The 18805-nt window shown below is 43.1% G+C and overlaps 2 protein-coding genes across 2 annotated transcripts in view; both read left to right on the plus strand.

Moving 5' to 3' along the window:
* The window catches only part of PDE11A (phosphodiesterase 11A), a 140970-nt gene extending 131608 nt beyond the window's left edge, over positions 1-9362 (plus strand). Inside the window, exon 20 of the mRNA XM_075029295.1 lies at positions 9201-9362. Within this exon, the coding sequence (XP_074885396.1) occupies positions 9201-9362 (162 nt within the window). The remainder of the gene's footprint in view (positions 1-9200) is intronic.
* Positions 9363-15452: 6090 nt separating this feature from the next.
* IFT70B (intraflagellar transport 70B) lies at positions 15453-18028 on the plus strand. Its single transcript, XM_075028360.1, has one exon. It carries the CDS (start codon positions 15492-15494, stop codon positions 17499-17501), a length of 2010 nt encoding a protein of 669 aa, XP_074884461.1. The 5' UTR covers positions 15453-15491; the 3' UTR covers positions 17502-18028.
* Positions 18029-18805: the final 777 nt, after the last annotated feature.

An 18805-nucleotide genomic window follows, 5' to 3' on the forward strand; every position in this document is an offset into this window, starting at 1 on the left:
ACATAGTCAGGTAGTCAGTAACAATGACAGCAGCTATTTAAATTTAAGGGAGATGTCTTTGTGGATGATAAAGAAGCTCACAGCTTTTACAACTTATGCGTGCCTGAGATTGCCCTGCTCACCTCTACCTTGGTGCTCCATTGAACTGCTCCATTTTAGTGCTATTTTTAGTGCTATTCAAGATTTTCTTGGGTATTGAGAGCTTTAAACATATAATAGTATCTACAGAAGTGAATTTGCATTACTCCATCCAGGATTCTAGGGGGAATCTGGGAAGAGTAGAAACATTTATGTTTAGCCTAGCGAGTACTTCAAATGTTTTGAACAGAATGTGGAAGGACAGAGACCCTTCTTTATCACATTGTTTGACATACTTAGAAAGAAATCTAATCACTCCAAGAGCTCTCATATGCCAGTCTTCCTACAGAAGATAATGTCTGGCGTTGTAATTAAATCTGTCTTTAGAGCATGATGATGTAGCTGCAAAAGCATCTATTCTGCTTGTAAGCATACATTAAATGCAGAAGGTATCATAAATGGTAAAGCCTCTACAAAGCATAGAAAAAATACACAGAAATCTCCAACAATCACAGCTACCTCTGTGCTTTAACTTCTCCAGTTCAAGAGTTGACTTTGACACCTAAATTGGAAGTGCATATGCACACATGGTGATTTTTTTTCTAAAAGCGTATACTCTAGTTACAATTATAAAGCAGGAGATTAACCTTTTAATATTTCTGTGCAGAGAAGGAGGAAAAGGTATGCTTTAAGAATTATTCTTACACTGCTATGTCCTGATGCAGCCTTTCCTCAGTTACCACTTATATCCCTTCCCCTCATTCCTTCAATTACAATTTTGCTTAAGGAACTATTGTATAAGGAATTCGGGGTTTGGCCCACTCCTCTAGAAGTCCTGCTTGTCCAGAATGGACTGTATGGGATGGCTTAGTCCTTGCTCAGGCAAGAGTCACTGGATGCAGCCAAAACAATGACTTTTTCCTGCAGATGTTTCTGTCCTCTCTATACAGTCAGAACTGAAAAACTTTTAAAATTATCTAATGAGGAAGTGTTTAGCTGTAGGAGCATTTTGGAAATGGCTTGCTGTACCCACCGTTCGCCCATACCTGGATTGTTGGTACAAAAGTCAGAGTAGTACTGTTCTATTTTAACTTTGCAACTAGTCAGGGGGCAGGGATAGCACTAGATAGTGAGCTGTTCACTGTGAGCAATATATAAATTCATTCCCTGAAACATGTTCACAAGCTGTTGAGAAGTGTTTTAACAAAAAATAAAATGGGGGCGGGGGGGGAATTGGGACTAAGCTATTCAGCAAAATGTGTTTGCAGGAAGCAATTTGATTAGCTCCATGTGATTCTCATTGAAGTCAGCTTTTCCTTTATAGCATGTTGAGGGAAGAGGAAGATAACTTTCACTAGATCCTAAAGAATACCATAAAGATGCACACTTTTGGCAGGTTTTATTTCTGACATTTGATTTGGACACAGAGAGTGAGAGATAATGCATCTATGCTTCCTGGGGCTGCCTGGCTGACAAGGATTAGTAAGGCAGATAGGCTCAGTATGTTATACACCACAGACTGAGGCTGCACAGACCTTGGCAGATCAAATTAGTTTCACTTTCTGTTGAAATCCAGGGGGTAATATTATCCAAGGAAGAGCAGGTGCAACATATTCTGCTGTGTTTGTAAGAAATATGCTTCAGAGGAAACTTAATCAGGCCAAATGCCAGTGCTGGGGGAAGTTGGTAGCTAAGGATTATGTTAGGAATAAGGGGTTGTCCCAGAGAAAGGAGATTTTGGCACTGCAGAAGGATCTTTCTGTAGCCTTGAAATAGGAATTAAACTAGGTTCAGCACTTCTGTTGCTTTGTTGCTTATCTACTAATGATGAATCTAAAACGAGGCCACCCGGAATGAGTTCTCTTGAACTTTCAGAAAACCCAGATATTATGACTGTATTACAATTTCCAGTAGCGGAATAAGCATCACCAAACTATTTTTCTTACCTCATGCCCTTAACCTAAGAGTCTGGGGGTTTTCTGCTACTTTTGTATTAATAGAGAGAAAAGGTGAAGAGCTGCTATACAGGAAAGAAAAACCAGGAAAAGGAGAAAGAATGCTCTTATTTGCAATTCCCTTCTAAGTCAGTTACTATTTCACAGCGTAATATGTAAAGGCACAGTTTTGGTGGTTTCAGAGCAAGGATTTTTGTGTCTATGAGTATCACAAACACCTTTTTACAATGGGCACAAAGATCCTGATCCTGTTGGTTTTTGTTTCCTGAGAGCAGGGAGGGATTCATTTTGCTTTTGGAAATTAACACAACATATTTTTGCTAGGATTTTTGTAATTCGGTGAGATTATTTATGAAACATTTTATTACTATCAACAATTTCAGGAATTTACAAGTTTTCCCAAATTGCTTAGAAGAAGAGCCAGCAGAAAAAAAGTACTTTTCCCCCTTTCAAACAAGAGTACTTCAACTTACTTCTTAGATAGTCATCTTAAGCCCAAAAGGTCTCAACTGAAAGAACAGGTCATCAACAAAGATATTTGGGAGAAGATAGAAAAAACAACCTCTACCATTGACTTTAGTGAAGCTTAGCTTCACTAATGGCTTTCAGCCTGATCTGTGAGAAAAAGTGAATAATTCATAATACTACAAGCTGTCTCATTCAGAATTATCCGCCCAATGCGTTGCGAAGGACATACAGTCATGTATGGAAATGTATATAAACATCTGAGGAAGTAGATTGAGAAGTTGGCAGATAAGGTAGAAGAGACAGCCAGTAGAGGGGACTCAAATTGTACAGCAAATCTGAAAGAAGATAAATGGATAATTTAACAGCCATTCAGTTTTCAAGAAAGACAAAGCACAAACTACATTGCATCAGAAAAGGACTAGAAATGATGATGGATGAAACGCTTCAAGTAAGTGTTTAACACAACAGAATCACAGTTGCCTGCAGAATTCCCAGCTGAGGGCAAATTCAAAGAACTAAATAAGGATATGAGACTGATGTGGTTTGAAGAGTTTTTCAAAATCCATTTAATAGCAAGGCAGAAGACATTGATCAGCTGCTTGGTTAAAATGTTGAAAGGAAAAGATTTAGAAACATTCTGTCTCTTGCATGCTTTAGACATAGAATCAAAACCATAAACAGCAGAGCCAAATAAGAAGTTGTTTATGAAATAATAACTCTTCCTCTTCTGAGCAAACCCTTGGTTTCATGAAATTATTATGAACAGATGAATCATTTGCAACTATAGCAACGCATCAGTTGAACGACTTCAGTAGGCCCCCAGACCTTCAGTATTACTCTTTCCCTTTGACAACATAGCATGCTCGATACTGGTCAGAGCACATCTGTCTGCCAGGAGCTCTGTACATATTTTTCTCCCTGAAGTACCTGGCACATCTTACCAGCAGAGAACCTTACTTTATGATCATCCCTTTATAGTATGCATGTTTACTTACAAAGGAGTGCAGCATTATTCTTGCTAGTGTACCATCACTAGAAAGAAGCATAACGCTAATTCATAATGGAAGAGCTGAACACTTGTGGCATGTATTAGATCCCCTTCCAGTCACAAATGGCTTCCTTCTGCACTGCTAAGAACTTCTATAAAGAAGCTAAAACAAACTCCTGTTTTCTATCAGGGAAGTTAGTAGTATATTCATTTAATCTAATTACATTTTTAGGCATCAGGAAAAATATTCCCTGACAGAAATGCAAAAATAACACACTGATGCATTATGTACTTGATGACCTGGACCCCTCCTCAGTAAGCTCTAGAAGGAATAAACAGTGTCTCCTTCAACTATGAGGAGATTGCAGGGTTTTTTTGGTTTTCTTTTCATGAACTCAGCCCCCTCCCAAATACAGTATTTTTTTTCTGGAACATAATGATTAAATATGGCCCTGAATCAGTAGGGCAAATAATTAATTCATGTATGCACACAGTCAAAGGTTCATAGGAGTTAATCCCTATATCTTCTCTGTATTGCTTTATCTTCTCTATTCTGCCTGTCAAAGGTAGAATTTTAGCAGTCTTTTTGGGTTTAGTACATGGGCATATATACAGAAATATTTGGGGGTTTTCAAAACAACTTCCATCAAGTATTTTTATTATGAAGATCAAATCTGTAAGTGACTGCAGTACAGGTTCTCTTTTATCTGAACTAATCCAAAGTTCAAGGACTTTCAGATAGATGGCTCACCTTCGGCCTATGTATTCTCACGTGAAAGCCACTTCAGCAAAACTCAGGAGTCCAATTCAGCTTTGCTGTAACTGGTCACAACTCTTTTGACTTCAGCAATGCTTCACATGCTTACACCAGGTCTGAATTTATCCCTGTGGCTTCTCGGTCACTAGTCCTCCCTTCCAACTCAGAAACTGCCTACATAATAAAAGTGATTCATTAGAAACCACTGGGTTCCAAAGTAGAGTGAACACTGAGACATATAACTTTTTGATATGTGCTCAGTCATAACAATGAATTTATATGGTCTTATTCCATAAACTCCCTTTACAAATATTAGACCCGCAACCATACTTTCATAAGCTGTAATCTTGTCAAAGCTCATAAGTTAAGCAAGTTCAGAATTGGTCAATATTTGGATGAGAATCTCCGGGGCGGGGGGGGAAGAAAAGTATATACTCTGGAAGTCCTGCAGCGTTCATAATTTAGGGAATAGCATGCTCCTTTTTAAAAGGATTTGGTATTAGTCTTAGAATACAACAAAATGTTGTATTTGCTTTAGCAGTAGTTTAGACTCTGGCCGCATCTGTGCTACATCCTGGCTGTTTCAGCTAACATCCTTTCCCAGAAATGAAGGTGATGTAGCAGATGCAGTCCTCTCCCCCACCACCACCCTTCAACTCAGGAGGTAAATCTACCAACAAATGCCTCCACTGCTATCCATCACCCTCTCCCTGAAGGGGTTTGTTGCTACTTCTACTATTTCTGCATTGTCTATGCTTTATCTAGCAAAATATACCCAAGAAATACATCTCTATACCCAATAAAAAACACTCTCCCCTCCTTACCTTCTCCCATAAATAGCTTGCTCTGAGTGAGAATCTCATGCTCTCCCCCTTTTGAGCTCTTCCTTCAGGCAGCCCTGCCCCTCTCCCAGGTGCACACAATGTATTGCTGAAGTGCCTTTAACCTTTTCTTGTACTGAAGGAGCTCATATGTAAGAGGAGCTATACTTTGTGAAAGTATGCTGCAGGCAAAGCAGTATATAGTCACAAAAGACACCTAAATAATTGAAGGTGGTAAGAAAAAGTCAGTACTATACAGTAACTTTCTGAGAAACAGCTTAGTCATGCATCTGAGGTAATATATGGATGCAGAAAGGAACAGCAAACCTATCTGGCTTTTCCAAATGCTGGAGCACGCAGCCGCCAGCATGACTGCTCTTTCAGCACGCTTTATCACTCTGCTATCAAGAACAGTAGAGGGGATAAAATAGGAAAGGTCACCAATCCTGTACCTACTGCTGTGTGGCAAGGCAGCTGCGTTGAAGTGGAAGGACTGCCAGTGGGCATCGAGGTCCCAGGTGGAAAGATGGGCACTCCCCCAGGCAAGGGTTCCCTCACCCCCACGCACGCCTGGCTGCCCGCCAGCTCACAGCCTGCCTGCGGCACCAGGGAGGGACGAGGAAAAAAGGTGCTTCTGGAGCTGTGAGTTTATGTGGTGGTATCCCAAGTCAGACAGCTGATGAAGACCAAGCCTCTTCCTACCAAAGCAAATAATAAATTGGTGCATTAAGAAGCTGGATACCAAATTAGAGAGATCACTAGCAAAGCTGTTTGTAAGAGGCGTGCATCAAAAATAGTGGCATGGAGGAGCAGTACATCAAGGGGCTCTCATGCAATAAAATGGAAAGTAAAAAGTGCAGCCAGGACATGGAAAACCCTGACTAGGCTACAGCCAAATAAACTAAAATAGCTTTGGGAATAAATTGGTGTTTAATCCGGATCAGGAACAGGTGCTATGAATGTAATTCAGTAAATGGTTGAGAGCCTGCCAGAAGGGAGAGAAATGTGTTGCTTTTGAGATAATTTCCCAGAAGCTTCATAAAAGAAAATTGATTACTGGACTTTAATAATTAAAACAGGGCCAGATATATAGTAATCAAATGAGTTTTTAATTACATCTCAAGCAGAAATAAAATCCAATTTGTGTACTTTGTATCAGAAAAGTCCTACTGAAATGCTTTGGTAGCTAGAAAAAAATAAAATAAAAGCTAATTTCCATAGGAATTATAGTAGTTGGTTTAATTAAAAGACTAGATCAGAATGAAAGAGTCCCAAAGTGAAAGGTTACTAAATATAGAGGCAGTGGTTTAAACATCAAATCAATGTCTAAATAAAGACATTTTATAGACCTAAGTGCAAAATCTGCACTGTCAAGTACCCCTAATCTAAATTAATGTGTTACAAAATAAAGTTTCTCAAAATTACACTATATATTTTGTAAGTATTCCATAGAATTAATTGCTTGTGCTATGGTAAAAATGAATATCAAAGACATGGTTTATTTTTTCTTAAATACTCCTTTTAATTTATTTCATCAAAGTTAATGTTATTAGTTAACCATTCCTGTTATTTACCTGGTAACCTCTATTGCACCTGGGTTATTAGACTCTGTAATACACATTTACTTATATATTTCTAAGAAATATATGTATTTACTTTTGGATTTAAAATATGTTCACAGCTCATAAGATACAGTGATTACTGTAGAACTGCGTCAGTGCTTCTTGAATCCATTCCCAATCTACCTGGGCTTCTGGTCTCTGCTGTAGTTGATGCAAAGTTAATTGAACTAAGCAGGTCAAGCACTCACAATCCTCCTGGCACTGTGAGAGAGCTGTCTCCTACCAAAAGAGTGTGGCACACGCCTAGGCCTGGAGAGACAGGCACCGCAGTAGGTCATGCCCAGACCTCTGCATTTGCTCCCTGGCACTAGGATTGAAAACATCATGGTCTTGTGGTCAGTCCTGGCAAAAAAAACAGTACAGAAAGGACACAGACGTAGCCGAGACCTGCACAGCCACGCTGAGACAGAGTCCACTGTCCCAATGAGCTCCTCCTCTACGTTGCCTGTAGCAGGTATAGGTTGCTGGTATACCATTTATGACAGGAACAGCCTGTACTGCATTTTGTGTTTACGGGTTCTCAGGCTGATGGGATGTGCGTGCAGAATGCCATCTTTGTGCTTAGAGACATTTGAAATACACTGATATTTAAACACTGATTTTTTTTTTTTTAAATCTGAAGTGTATATTGGAAAAATACTTCATGAAAACTTTTTCAAAATTTAAGAAATACCAGCAAGCTTAACTGCCAGTGGTTGGATACCGGCTTTGCACAGAAAGGATCTGATAAGTTGCTGTCAAGGGTTGAATATCTAAGGTGCTACCTCTATACTCTGAGTTGGCAGTGGTAATGCAAGTGCTAACGATAACAGTAATGAGCTTTTCAGGTATTTTCAGGTGTTTATAATGTATTACTGCCCCTCTGTTTTGGACTCTACCAAATCAGGTTTGAGTAATACACAATGGTCTGAAATAAAGTTAAAAATGGGGAGCTCTGAGGCATGGTGATGGGAATGTTACAAATCCATGTCCATTCTATCAAATTAATGGCTGTTGCGAGCGAGCAATAATACATGTGGCAGAGACTGCAGTAAACTCTGCCTCTTACCCCAGGCCCAGGGTTGCAAAATTATCTGCCCGGCCTGTGCTGCACTCTACGGAAATAATTTCAAGCAGATTTGCTTTGAGTTCCACACAAATCAGCTTCTTACTAATGGTGTGATTTTTCAGAAGTGCTGAGCATTCATATTTCCTACTGAAGTCAACTGAAATTGCAAGTTTTCAGCACATCTTAAAATCAGGCCATTAACCCTTAATTATCATATAATAGCTCAATTAAAAATCTACCAAGACTTACTTCAGTAGCTAACCAAGCTCCCATGGCTTGCAGACTAGCTATAAAAAAACCCAGTTCTTTAGTGGTGTCTGAGCTCTGGGGACCATTTAAAGTGTTTGCTGTTAACCCTGCTATTTAAAGAAAATAATGAAAATTATCAACTGCAAAGGTACCTGCTTCCCCTTTCCTTTCTTTTCCTTAGAATTTTCTGCACTTTTAGAAGAACAACTCTTGCTGTCTTCTCTGTCATTATTTTTTTTCTATCTTGCACCAACCCTTTATTTCAAATGACAAATACATAATTTCCATGCTATCAGAGAAAACATGATACCCAACTCTCAGCACAACCCACTTTTTGCTAATCAAAAAAGTTGCAAAAGAATAATACTCCTCTGTCCTGAAAGGGCACATTACATGACCACTTGGGAGATAACTGGTTAACCCTTTATTCACATCGGGGTGCTGCTGTTAATGAGGTTCTTTCTTTCTTTAACGTAGGGACAAAACCAAGTGACGCACTTGTGGTCTTTCCACATAAGCATTTGATACTAAAGGGGAAGGTAAAATAAACTTCTAGGAAAGGTGTGCAGGCATTACATAATTTTGGGGCTGATTCAAAGCCAGCCAAAACCAGATAAAAGATTCTTGCTGGCTTCTGGGAGCTTTGGGTTGGGTATGTAGGAAAGAGGTAATTTCAGTGCAATCTATACAGAAACTTTTTTTTTCTTTATTTTGAGCACACAGAAATGGATTTTTTGACAGCTTTGGAAAGCACGGTACTGTTGTGGTTTGAAATAGGAATCTCCCTGAAATAGGGAGAATATGAAGGTTATTTCAGTTTTGTCCAACTTGTCATCCTAGCAGTGGATCTCCTGCTCATAAATGCCAGCAACCGGATAGCCTCAGGCACTTGGAGGATGCCTCAGAAGGACTGTCTTTAAGGATTACAGGAAAGCTGAAGTAGATGAGCAGCATCTCTGCTACCTTATGTGCTTTTTTTGACATTTTTGGTGGCTTACTTAAAGCCTCAGGTAAAACAAGTAAGATAAAGAGATCTCAATGGGAATGGTAAGCTTTACCTACACAGGACTTTACAGCTGGGGGCAAGGAGGGTGGAGGCATGGTGCAGATTAAACTCTTTTTACCCTGTTGCTCCCTGGACTGTCCATCAAAGGAGTGGAGATATTGTCAATATTTTTTCTCTCATCCTCTTTTTTTAAAAAATCTTCTTCCAGTGTCTAGTGAAGCTGAATGTGAAATTGAAGCCTATGCTGGACTCCGTGGCAGTAAATAGAGGTAAATGGCAGGAGCTGCACCAAAAAAGACTTCCTTCTCAGGTGGCATCCTCATCCTCCTTTTCCTCTAGCTTTACCATGTCTCTCAAAGACATAAATTAAGCCTGCAACTGTCAGTGTCGCTTTACGATAATAGCTGTCTGAAAGGTTTTCATAAGCTTAGACCCACCATTTTTTTAAGAAATGCTTTCACAGACATGCTTAATTGATTGGATATTATCTTGATAGCAGCATAGTTTGCTTTTACTGGGAGGCTTAGTGGGACTGAAAGGAAGGCCTGCAGTGAGATTGCGCTGGTATCTGGAGCGACACGGAAGACTTAGCATAAGAAGCATTCATTCAGCTCCACTACATTTCAACTGCTGCTGTAAAAATCTTTAAAGCTGACAACAGACTGAAATATAAGAACTTACAGCTTAATAAAATTAATAATACAGAGCAGAACTGGGATGCAAGCTGGTCAATTCATATGCAAGGAGCTGCAGGAAAACAGGATAGTATGTAATTACATTGTTGTTTTGCATCTCTTCAGTACATGTTATGAATCAATTATGCCTGCTTTTGTGATGTTCCTCTCTCACTCTTCCCTCCTCTTTTATGCCTGAATGTTCTGAAAAGCCTGCTTTGTATTCTAAAGAAGTATTTTTTTACAACAAAGCTTCTTAGTGATTGATCAGGGCCTTTAGAATTGCCTACCTTTGCTACATTTAAAAACAAACTTTATTATCTTTAAAAACACCAACCTGTCCCTGCTTCCCTGAGAAATTTGTATTAACAATGCGGTAAATTTCTCAGCAAGGGGAAGTTTGCATAAAGGCAAAATATTGCATGGTAATTTTAGAGGTTGTTTTTTTTTTTTCTTTTAAAAAATGCTCTTTTAACATATTCATTTTTTTTAAGTTACAGTGTCCCCTAAGGAAAAGATTAATGGGCTTTAATGAAAATAGAATACAAATAAAAAAAGGAAATCTGTTGCCTTATGCTTCAGGTTTATATTACATTGAGAAGTGGACCACAGATAAGCCTTTCTAGTATAATTTCCAGTTGGTATTAATATTTTGAAATGGTGGAGAGGAAAAATATCATCATACTGGACTGACTACCTCTTACTTCTCTTGCAGTTCTTTCAGTACAATTTGAGATGCTATTATTACAGCTAGCACAGCACTAGTCAAGGCTCACACGTAGATGTCTGTAGTAGAGGTGTTCATAAAAATCTAATCAAACATGATAGGTCACAAAACCTAACATGTCTAGTTCTGTGTGATGATGCCAGTATTACCTGAAAGTTGGTCTCTTTCCATTAGTGCAAAGATCACTAGCATAGCAAAACTGTGATCTATGATTTGGGGGTGCTTGCTCTGCTGCATGACCTGACACAAGAGGAGTCATGTTGCAGTGCTTACAAGTTCCCATTCATAGGGAAAAAAAAGCTTTTGTACTCCATGAAAAATGGGATTCTAAATATAGGGTTGTCTGGCAGCAGAAATTAAAGCTGAATTCAGCTTAGTTTTACACCTGTGCCCAACTCTATTTACTTCAGTGGAATTACCTTGAACTGGCACCAACTTAATGGAAATCAGAACCTGGCCCAGCTGACCAGATGCTAGAAAGAGCTTTCCTCCTTTCTAAGGAAAGTGAGTCGTTAGCGCCTTTGAAAAACTGACTATATCTGCCTGACAATCAAACAGAAACAACAAATCTGCTGATCACTCCTTTAAAAAAAACACAACAAAACAAAAACCCTCTGTGCTACTCATCATGTGTATAGGAGAATAGCTGGAAATTTCAGTACCATTGCAAGCCAATCTGTTAGTACACAACTGAACCACATCACTTTCTCTAGCAGAAAGAAGCAGGGAAGGAGCAGAAATGCAGACCGCGCAGCAGTGAGTACATGCACCAAATGGAAATGTTTCTGCTATTATTTTACCACTTCTTTCTTCCCTGAATAAAGACAGATGCAGGATAGTAAGCAGCAAGCCATACAAAACTTGGAACACGTACTTTATGGGAGAAACAGATACTAGGAACTGACATGGTACTGCTGGCAGGTACACGCAGCTTTCCTGAATTTTGATATTGCATATTGCTAAGTATAACATAATTTATAGCGCATACCCTACAGCTTCCCCCAAGGTTGAGTCTCCCCTCATTTCCTCTCCTTTTTATTGGCTTCAGTGCGCTGTTGCCCATGGCAACACCCACCGGCAGGGATGGGGATTCAGCACCACCGCAACCTGACATACAGCTGAAGCTCTAACAATGTCAACCATCAATCAAGTGACTGTTTGTAATTGCCTCCATCTATTTCTCCTGTCTTTCGGTATCTTTGCTATTGTGGGTCAAAATTCAGAAACTGCTGACTAATGTTATGGTTCTGTTCCTCCATCACAAGGAAGAAAATGAGAGAGCACGGCTAGATCTTTATCAAATTGTTCTCGGGCAAAAATGAAGCAACCCTACTGAAACCAGGGGGGCACAGTAGTGCATCTCAGAACAGCATTTGGTCTCTGAAAGTGATACAGCTCAATCTTAAAACAAACAAACAAACAAAAAATAGAATCTTATACTAATTTTTTTGTTAACACTTAGCTTAGGAACCAGCAAAAGACTTGTATTTTTGAGAGGAAAAAGAAGATTCTTTGTGGAAGCATGCAGTACAGTAAAGAAACATATTCCAAGTTTCTTATATTTTAAGATGGTGGAAAACACTTTTTAGCTAGTGCTTTTCATTATTTCTGATAGGGAAACATTTTCCTAGTACTTCAGTCAGTTTTGCCAAATTCTGAGATGTGCACAGGAGAGATGACCCTGCAGGTTATCAAATCAGCATTCTCCATCTTTTACTTGTTTCCCTGCCCACTGCACAAGGAGAGAGCAAAACCCATTGAAATCAGATTAGTTCTGCAAGTGTGTATAAAACACAGGTCCACAAGAGGCGAGGACAAATTAAAGGGCATGAGGACAGAGAACCCACCACTACCCAGGACAGTGCTAATAAAGTGCTGCTTGGCCTTTCCCTGGAGATGCCCAATGCATCTGGTCTACCTCAGCAACAGACAAGTCATCACTTATTTGCCCCAGCTGTTAGTGGAAATTTGGCCTTGAGTGATGACTCTAGCATTTACAATTCCAGTGCTAAAATGCAGTGAGCACGTGGACCATCCATAGGGTCACAGGGGCTTCATTCTTCCCCTCAAGGTGCTTCAAGCAATGCTTTTTTTTCTAGGTGTCCTACTGACTAGTGCTAACTGCAGCCTGAGTTCAGTCAGGTTTCTTGTCTCATGAATTATAGGCCATGAGGTCTCACAGGAGCTAGCCAGCAGCCCTCACTTTATCAGCAAAAAATGCTCAGGAGAAGACCTGTGTCTTCATCCCCATCCTCAAAGATAGTTCAGGCCACACAGCAATTCCACTCAGGATTCCCACCTGTGAGACCACGTCCCAAAATCAACGTTTCCTCACACCCCCCCCAAAAAAAAGGAAAAAAAAAGGGGGGGGGGTGGGGTGGTGTGTGCTCATAAATGCCCTAGCATTGCATAGGGTAATCAGGAAGCAGCCCAACTTCAAATCCTACTTGATCTGGACCAGGCTTTCCAACTGCGGGCGCACCTTCCCCACCAGCCTGTGGGGAGTCACAAGGGTGGGTTTGTCTCCTGCCCTCATGCCGAAGCCCCTTACATGTGCTCAGCACGGAGACGGGATGCCCACTGGGTACAGCCCCAATTTCTGCTTCACTCCTGGGACATGCACAGAGTGGACAGGCTTCAGTGGAAGAGCTCAGGAGGGGCTCATATGTACCTCCTCCTGGATTAAAGTGCTCCCCTGCAACACGACACTGTGACCCCACCGGAAAACCAAACACTGTTCAAAGCGAGGAGCACCTGGGGTAGAGGCTCTCCTGTGGTTCAGACAGAAGGGTTTACCACCTCCCGAGAATGAGACATCCACGAAGTGTCTTAGGCCATAGTAATATCAGACAATTTCCCCTAAATGTGCCCCATCATTTTGCCTTTCCCCCAGCATGGGACCTACAGGCAAAACAGAACAGCTTCATAATGTGATCGAGATGTAGACATCTGCTTCTATCAGGACACGGTTTTGCTCCTGCGCCAAAGCAGAATCACACTTACGAGGTTAGGCAGCAGTAGCTCACAGAAGTTTAAACTGGATGCCTGATGCCTCACGTGGCAATTGGAGACTGAACTCCCCAAGCAGCTCTGTCACAGCTAGCCCCTGCTATTTGCAGGGCCAGGGATCTTGCTGAGATGGTCGTTAGTATGTTTTGTGCCCTGCAGAAAATAACCGTAGATAAGTAAGTTTCATTTTAGCTCAGGTATTCCTTCAGATGGTGTCCTTGGTACGGCAACTGCATTTTTCTGGACCGGTGACCTTGCTAATTGCTCCTTCTTATTGTGCACTGCAATCTCGTAATGTGCCTGTAGTTACCAACAAAGCCAATACTAGTACTCTCAAACTATTTTTGAAAACTGCAACCAGCAGTGCCTAATGTCATTTGTAATATTTACACAAATTAATTCTAGTGGAAAAATAGGAGTCTTTCAGTCTACAGGCCAAATACTTATTTTCCCTTCATAAAATTAAAACAATTATTTTAGTTATTGATAGATTGTTTACGCACTGAGTGAAACTTTAGAACAGGTTTATTTCAAGGTTATGTAAAACACATTAACAGACACTTCCAATGCTTAACAGTGTTCTGGGCAAGAAAATGTAGAGCAAGACATTTTTTAATTGGCTTTGTCAAAGAAACAGAAGTAAAATCATGCGAATGGTTTCTAACATAACAATGAAATGGGAGGTATAAATCAGGTGAATGAGAGACCTCCAGAGATTTCCCTCACTTCGGTGTGCCAGTATGGGAACACATACTGTATATTGCTTGATGCCTTTTCTTTCTTAGATTACTTTGTATTTAATTACCCATTTCTAAGCGTGTGGGACACTGCATCTTACAGTTGTGTGTGGAATACCATTATAAGCTCTGAACCTTTGCCTGTGGGAAAAAACCAACATGTGCGCAGAAATACTGTGTGTATTTTCTAATGCAAGTGAATCCTACGTACTTTCCAAATGTATAACTTAAGACTTCTGCATCCTTTTCCTTTTTGCATTTTAAGACCAGTACCCTCACTGTTTTGCTTTAGTAGATCAAACAATGCCGATTCAGCTTTTTAAAGCATGTTTTTGAAATTAACAATTTGGTTTTATTTGTCTCTCTAGAAAAAAAAATAAATAATTTTGATGGTTTGCTGTGGGGTTTTTTTATTATAATTTTTCTTTGAAACTACCTTGTCGGGATGAATCAGAGCCTTATCTGGCGATGAGTGAATCATGCAAATAGAAGAGCAGTGAAAACACATGCGCCTGGGTGGCTCAGAGGGATAGAGTTTTTGAAACATGACTTTGCAGCGCTCGTTCCTGGGAGCAAACCCAGCTCCGCCGGATACACTTGGCGTTAGTCTGGAACCACAAACCGCATCTGGCTGGCCCCTCTAACCGAGCTATCGACAGGCACAGAAGCCACACGGACCGTACCGCCTGCTGTACTGGCCGTGTCACTGTTCGGTAGAAATACCACGGGGCGGTGGGGGGAACGTCCCTCCAAAGAACAACTGCGTTGTCGAAATAGTTACAGACGAGCTGGAAAGCATTTCTCCTGCTTTTTTAAAGCTGCGGGAAAGCTGGCAGATTGTGCTGGGGTACAAACAGCCTCCCTTCCTTCCGTCAGCCGCCACAAACTTCGGCTCTCGACAGGCCGAGGCAGCCGTTTCGGGAGGCGCCCGCTCCCGGACCCCTCCGCACCCTCGCCCAGCACCCCCGAGTCGCTGCTCGGCAGAGAAGCCCGCCGAAGCGAGCAGGCGGCGGCGGGCACACACGGAGGGCGCGGTTCCTCCCCGCGGCACCGGCTCCCACTCGCACGCCGGCGGCGGGACGCGCGGTCCGCCGCCGTGCCCCCCCGCCGGAGAAGCGGCAGGGGGCAGGCCTGGCGGGCGGGGGGGCAGGCGGGAGAGCTCCGCACGGAGGCCGCCCCCCCCCGGGCACTACAGCTCCCGGCGTGCCCTCCGGCTGCGTGACCGCCCGCCCGCCGCTTCCGCTTCCGGCGGGGCGGCCGCCCGCACGGGGAGTACTTCCGCTGCGGCGGCCACCGTTGCCGTGGCAGCGAAGGGCCGGGCTTCCGCCTCCGCTTCCGCCGCGGCGGCGGCGATGGAGGCCGCGCCGGTGCCCGACGGGCAGTACACGGCCGTGGTCTACGGGCTGATCGGCGGCGGGCGGTGCGGGGAGGCGGAGTCGCTGCTGAGCCGCGAGCTGCAGAAGAGCTGCCGCTCGCGGGGCGGCCTCTCCCTGCTGGGCTACTGCCACTACCAGCTGCAGGACTTCGCGGCGGCCGCCGAGTGCTACGAGCAGCTGGTGGCCCTGCACCCCGAGCTGGACGCGTACCGGCTCTACCAGGCGCAGGCCCTCTACAAGGCCGGGCTCTACGCCGAGGCCCTGCGGGCCGCCAGCCCGCTGCTGGACCTCCCCGCCTACCAGGGCCGGGCCCTGCGCCTGCAGGCGGCCGTCCGCTATGCCCAGGGCGATCTCCCGGCGGCCAAGAGCCTGGTGGAGGAGGCCCTCGCCGCCGCCACCGCCGCTGCCGACGGCGGCCCCGCGGCAGCCGAGGACCCCTCGGAGCGGGCTGACGCCGAGATCAACCTGGGCTGCCTGCTGTACCGTCAGGGGCGGCACGAAGAGGCCAGCGGCAAGTTCGCCGGCGCCATGCAAGTGTTGGGTTACCGCCCTGAGCTGTCCTACAACATGGCGCTGTGCTGCTACGCGGCCAAGCAGTACGCCCCCGCCCTCAAACATATCTCCGATATCATAGAGCGCGGCATCCACCAGCACCCGGAGCTCAGCGTGGGCATGACCACCGAGGGTATCGACATCCGCAGCGTAGGCAACACTCTGCTTCTGCACCGCACGGCCCTGGTAGAGGCCTTCAACCTCAAGGCGGCCATCGAGTACCAACTGCACAACCTGAAAGCGGCCCAGGAGGCGCTCACGGACATGCCGCCAAGGGCCGAAGAGGAGTTGGATCCAGTCACGCTGCACAACCAAGCACTAATGAACATGGACAGCCAGCCCACCGAAGGGTTTGAGAAACTGCAGTTCCTGCTCCTGCAGAACCCCTGCCCACCAGAAACTTTTGGAAACTTGCTGCTTCTCTATTGCAAGCATCAGTACTACGACCTGGCGGCTGATGTGCTGGCAGAGAATGCCCATCTGACCTACAAACTGCTCACGCCTTACTTGTACAACTTCTTCGATGCCATTATTACTTGTCAAACTGCCCCTGAGGAGGCCTTCCACAAGCTAGATGATTCAGCCGGGACACTGACTGAGCAGCTGAGAAAACTCACGAAGCAGGTGCAGGAAGCTAGGCAAAATTGGGATGATGAAGCTGTAAAAAAGGCGGTTAATGAGTACGATGAGACTCTGGATAAATATATACCTGTCTTGATGGCCCAGGCAAAGATCTACTGGGACATGAAGAACTACACAATGGTAGAAAAGATCTTCCGCAAATCGGTGGAGTTCTGTAACGAACACGAGGTGTGGAAGCTCAACGTGGCTCACGTGCTCTTCATGCAGGAGAACAAGTATAAAGAGGCTATTAGCTTCTATGAGCCAATCGTTAAAAAGCACTATGACAACATTCTCCATGTTAGTGCCATTGTGTTAGCTAACCTCTGCGTTTCCTACATCCTGACAAGCCAGAACGAAGACGCAGAGGAACTGATGAGGAAGATTGAGAAGGGAGAAGAGCAGCTGTCCTATGATAATCCTGATAAAAATATCTACCATCTTTGCATTGTCAATCTTGTCATTGGTACCCTCTACTGTGTGAAGGGAAACTATGACTTCGGTATTTCAAGGGTCATTAAAAGCCTGGAGCCATATAACAAAAAACTGAGCACTGATACGTGGTATTACGCCAAACGGTGTTTCCTGTCCTTGCTGGAGAACATGTCCAAGCACATGATCATGCTACGTGACAGCGTTATTCAAGACTGTGTTCAGTTTCTGAAGCAGTGTGAGCTGTATGGAAGAAACATCCCAGCTGTCATTGAGCAACCCCTTGAAGAGAAGAGGATGCACAGTGGGAAAAATACAGTTACCTACGAAGCCAGGCTTTTGAGGGCACTGATGTATAAGATTGTTGGGTGGACTGCGTAAATGGTGTTCCCATACAATAGAAGTGAGAACTTTGTTCTTACGCTTGTGAGCTGATGCTCACCCTGGTAGTCCAAAGCAATATGGGTTTTTCTTGATTGCTTACCTTTAAAGATTTTGTCCTGTATTTTAACAACATTCAGTGGAAAACAGAATATTTGCATGAAATTAATCTGCACCAAATAACTAGGGGCTTTCTCAGTAATCTGTCGTGTTAAATACACCTTAGGATGTGTTGACCAAGAACTACATTACAGAAATATTGTAGAGTTTTCACCTATAAGATATTTTATCCTTCTGAAATTTTGACCAAGTTTCTTTTCATTGGTTGACAGTTGAAAATAATGTGTTATCCATCTCTTGTAGCACAGAAATTGAAGAAACAAGAGTTGTTTTAATTCTCTCTTTGTACCTGTGTGTTCAATGTTTCTTTCTTCTGCTTTTTCCAAGGTATTTTTAATATATTACAGACCATGTTGGTCATATAGTCAAACACAAAAAATGGCTTTATAATAAAAAAAATCAGTCCTACATTGCCTTTTGCTAACTCAGTAATAATGCGCGAGTATTCTGGCGAGTCGTATACCTAGTACAGGGACCAGGAATATATTCCAGGAAGGGTATATTAGGATGGCACCTCAGTTTAGGTCTACCCTTGCAGTAAAGTTTGTTATGACTGAACATAACTGGCTTGGAGACACTGCCCAGTGCTGCCCCTTGGCTTCTGCGACCCCCAGCATCCCCGCGCCTGCACCATCCGAGCTGTTGCCCTGCAGACCTATTTGGTAGCAAGGGCTTACTTAATAATGCAGTCCTCCTTTTGCAGCCTGGCCTGCCCCTTTAATCCAAATACCATTCTTAGAATATACCACTCTCTGGTAAGAGATCTTGTGAATGTAAAATTATATTATTTTCCATATTTCTCAAAAAGCATGTAACTTCCATTTCAAGCGAGGCTTACAACTTTGACCCTTAGATGGAAGAAATCCGCTTCTCAATTTCCTCCCTGTGTTACTGTTCCTGCATCTCTTAACAATGCTCTGAAACCCAGTTTATTTGCTTAATTCCTTTACTTGGCATCTCCACTGCACTGGCATCAGACATTGTATTTTCTCCATAGTTTTCCCATACCTTTTCAATCATGTCATGTGTTCCACATGCAGATCTGCAGCTTCAACTCATTTGCTTACCTTTGATGCTGGCTCCCTGAAGAGCTGTCACAGAGGAATTTTGGGATCAGGCTGCATGTCCCTCAAAATCCAGTTTCTGTGCTGTCGTTTACCTGGAAAGAAAGAGGACAGCATTTT

This window comes from Buteo buteo, chromosome 5 (assembly GCF_964188355.1).
Source record: "Buteo buteo chromosome 5, bButBut1.hap1.1, whole genome shotgun sequence".
In the NCBI taxonomy this organism is placed as follows: Eukaryota; Metazoa; Chordata; class Aves; order Accipitriformes; family Accipitridae; genus Buteo; species Buteo buteo.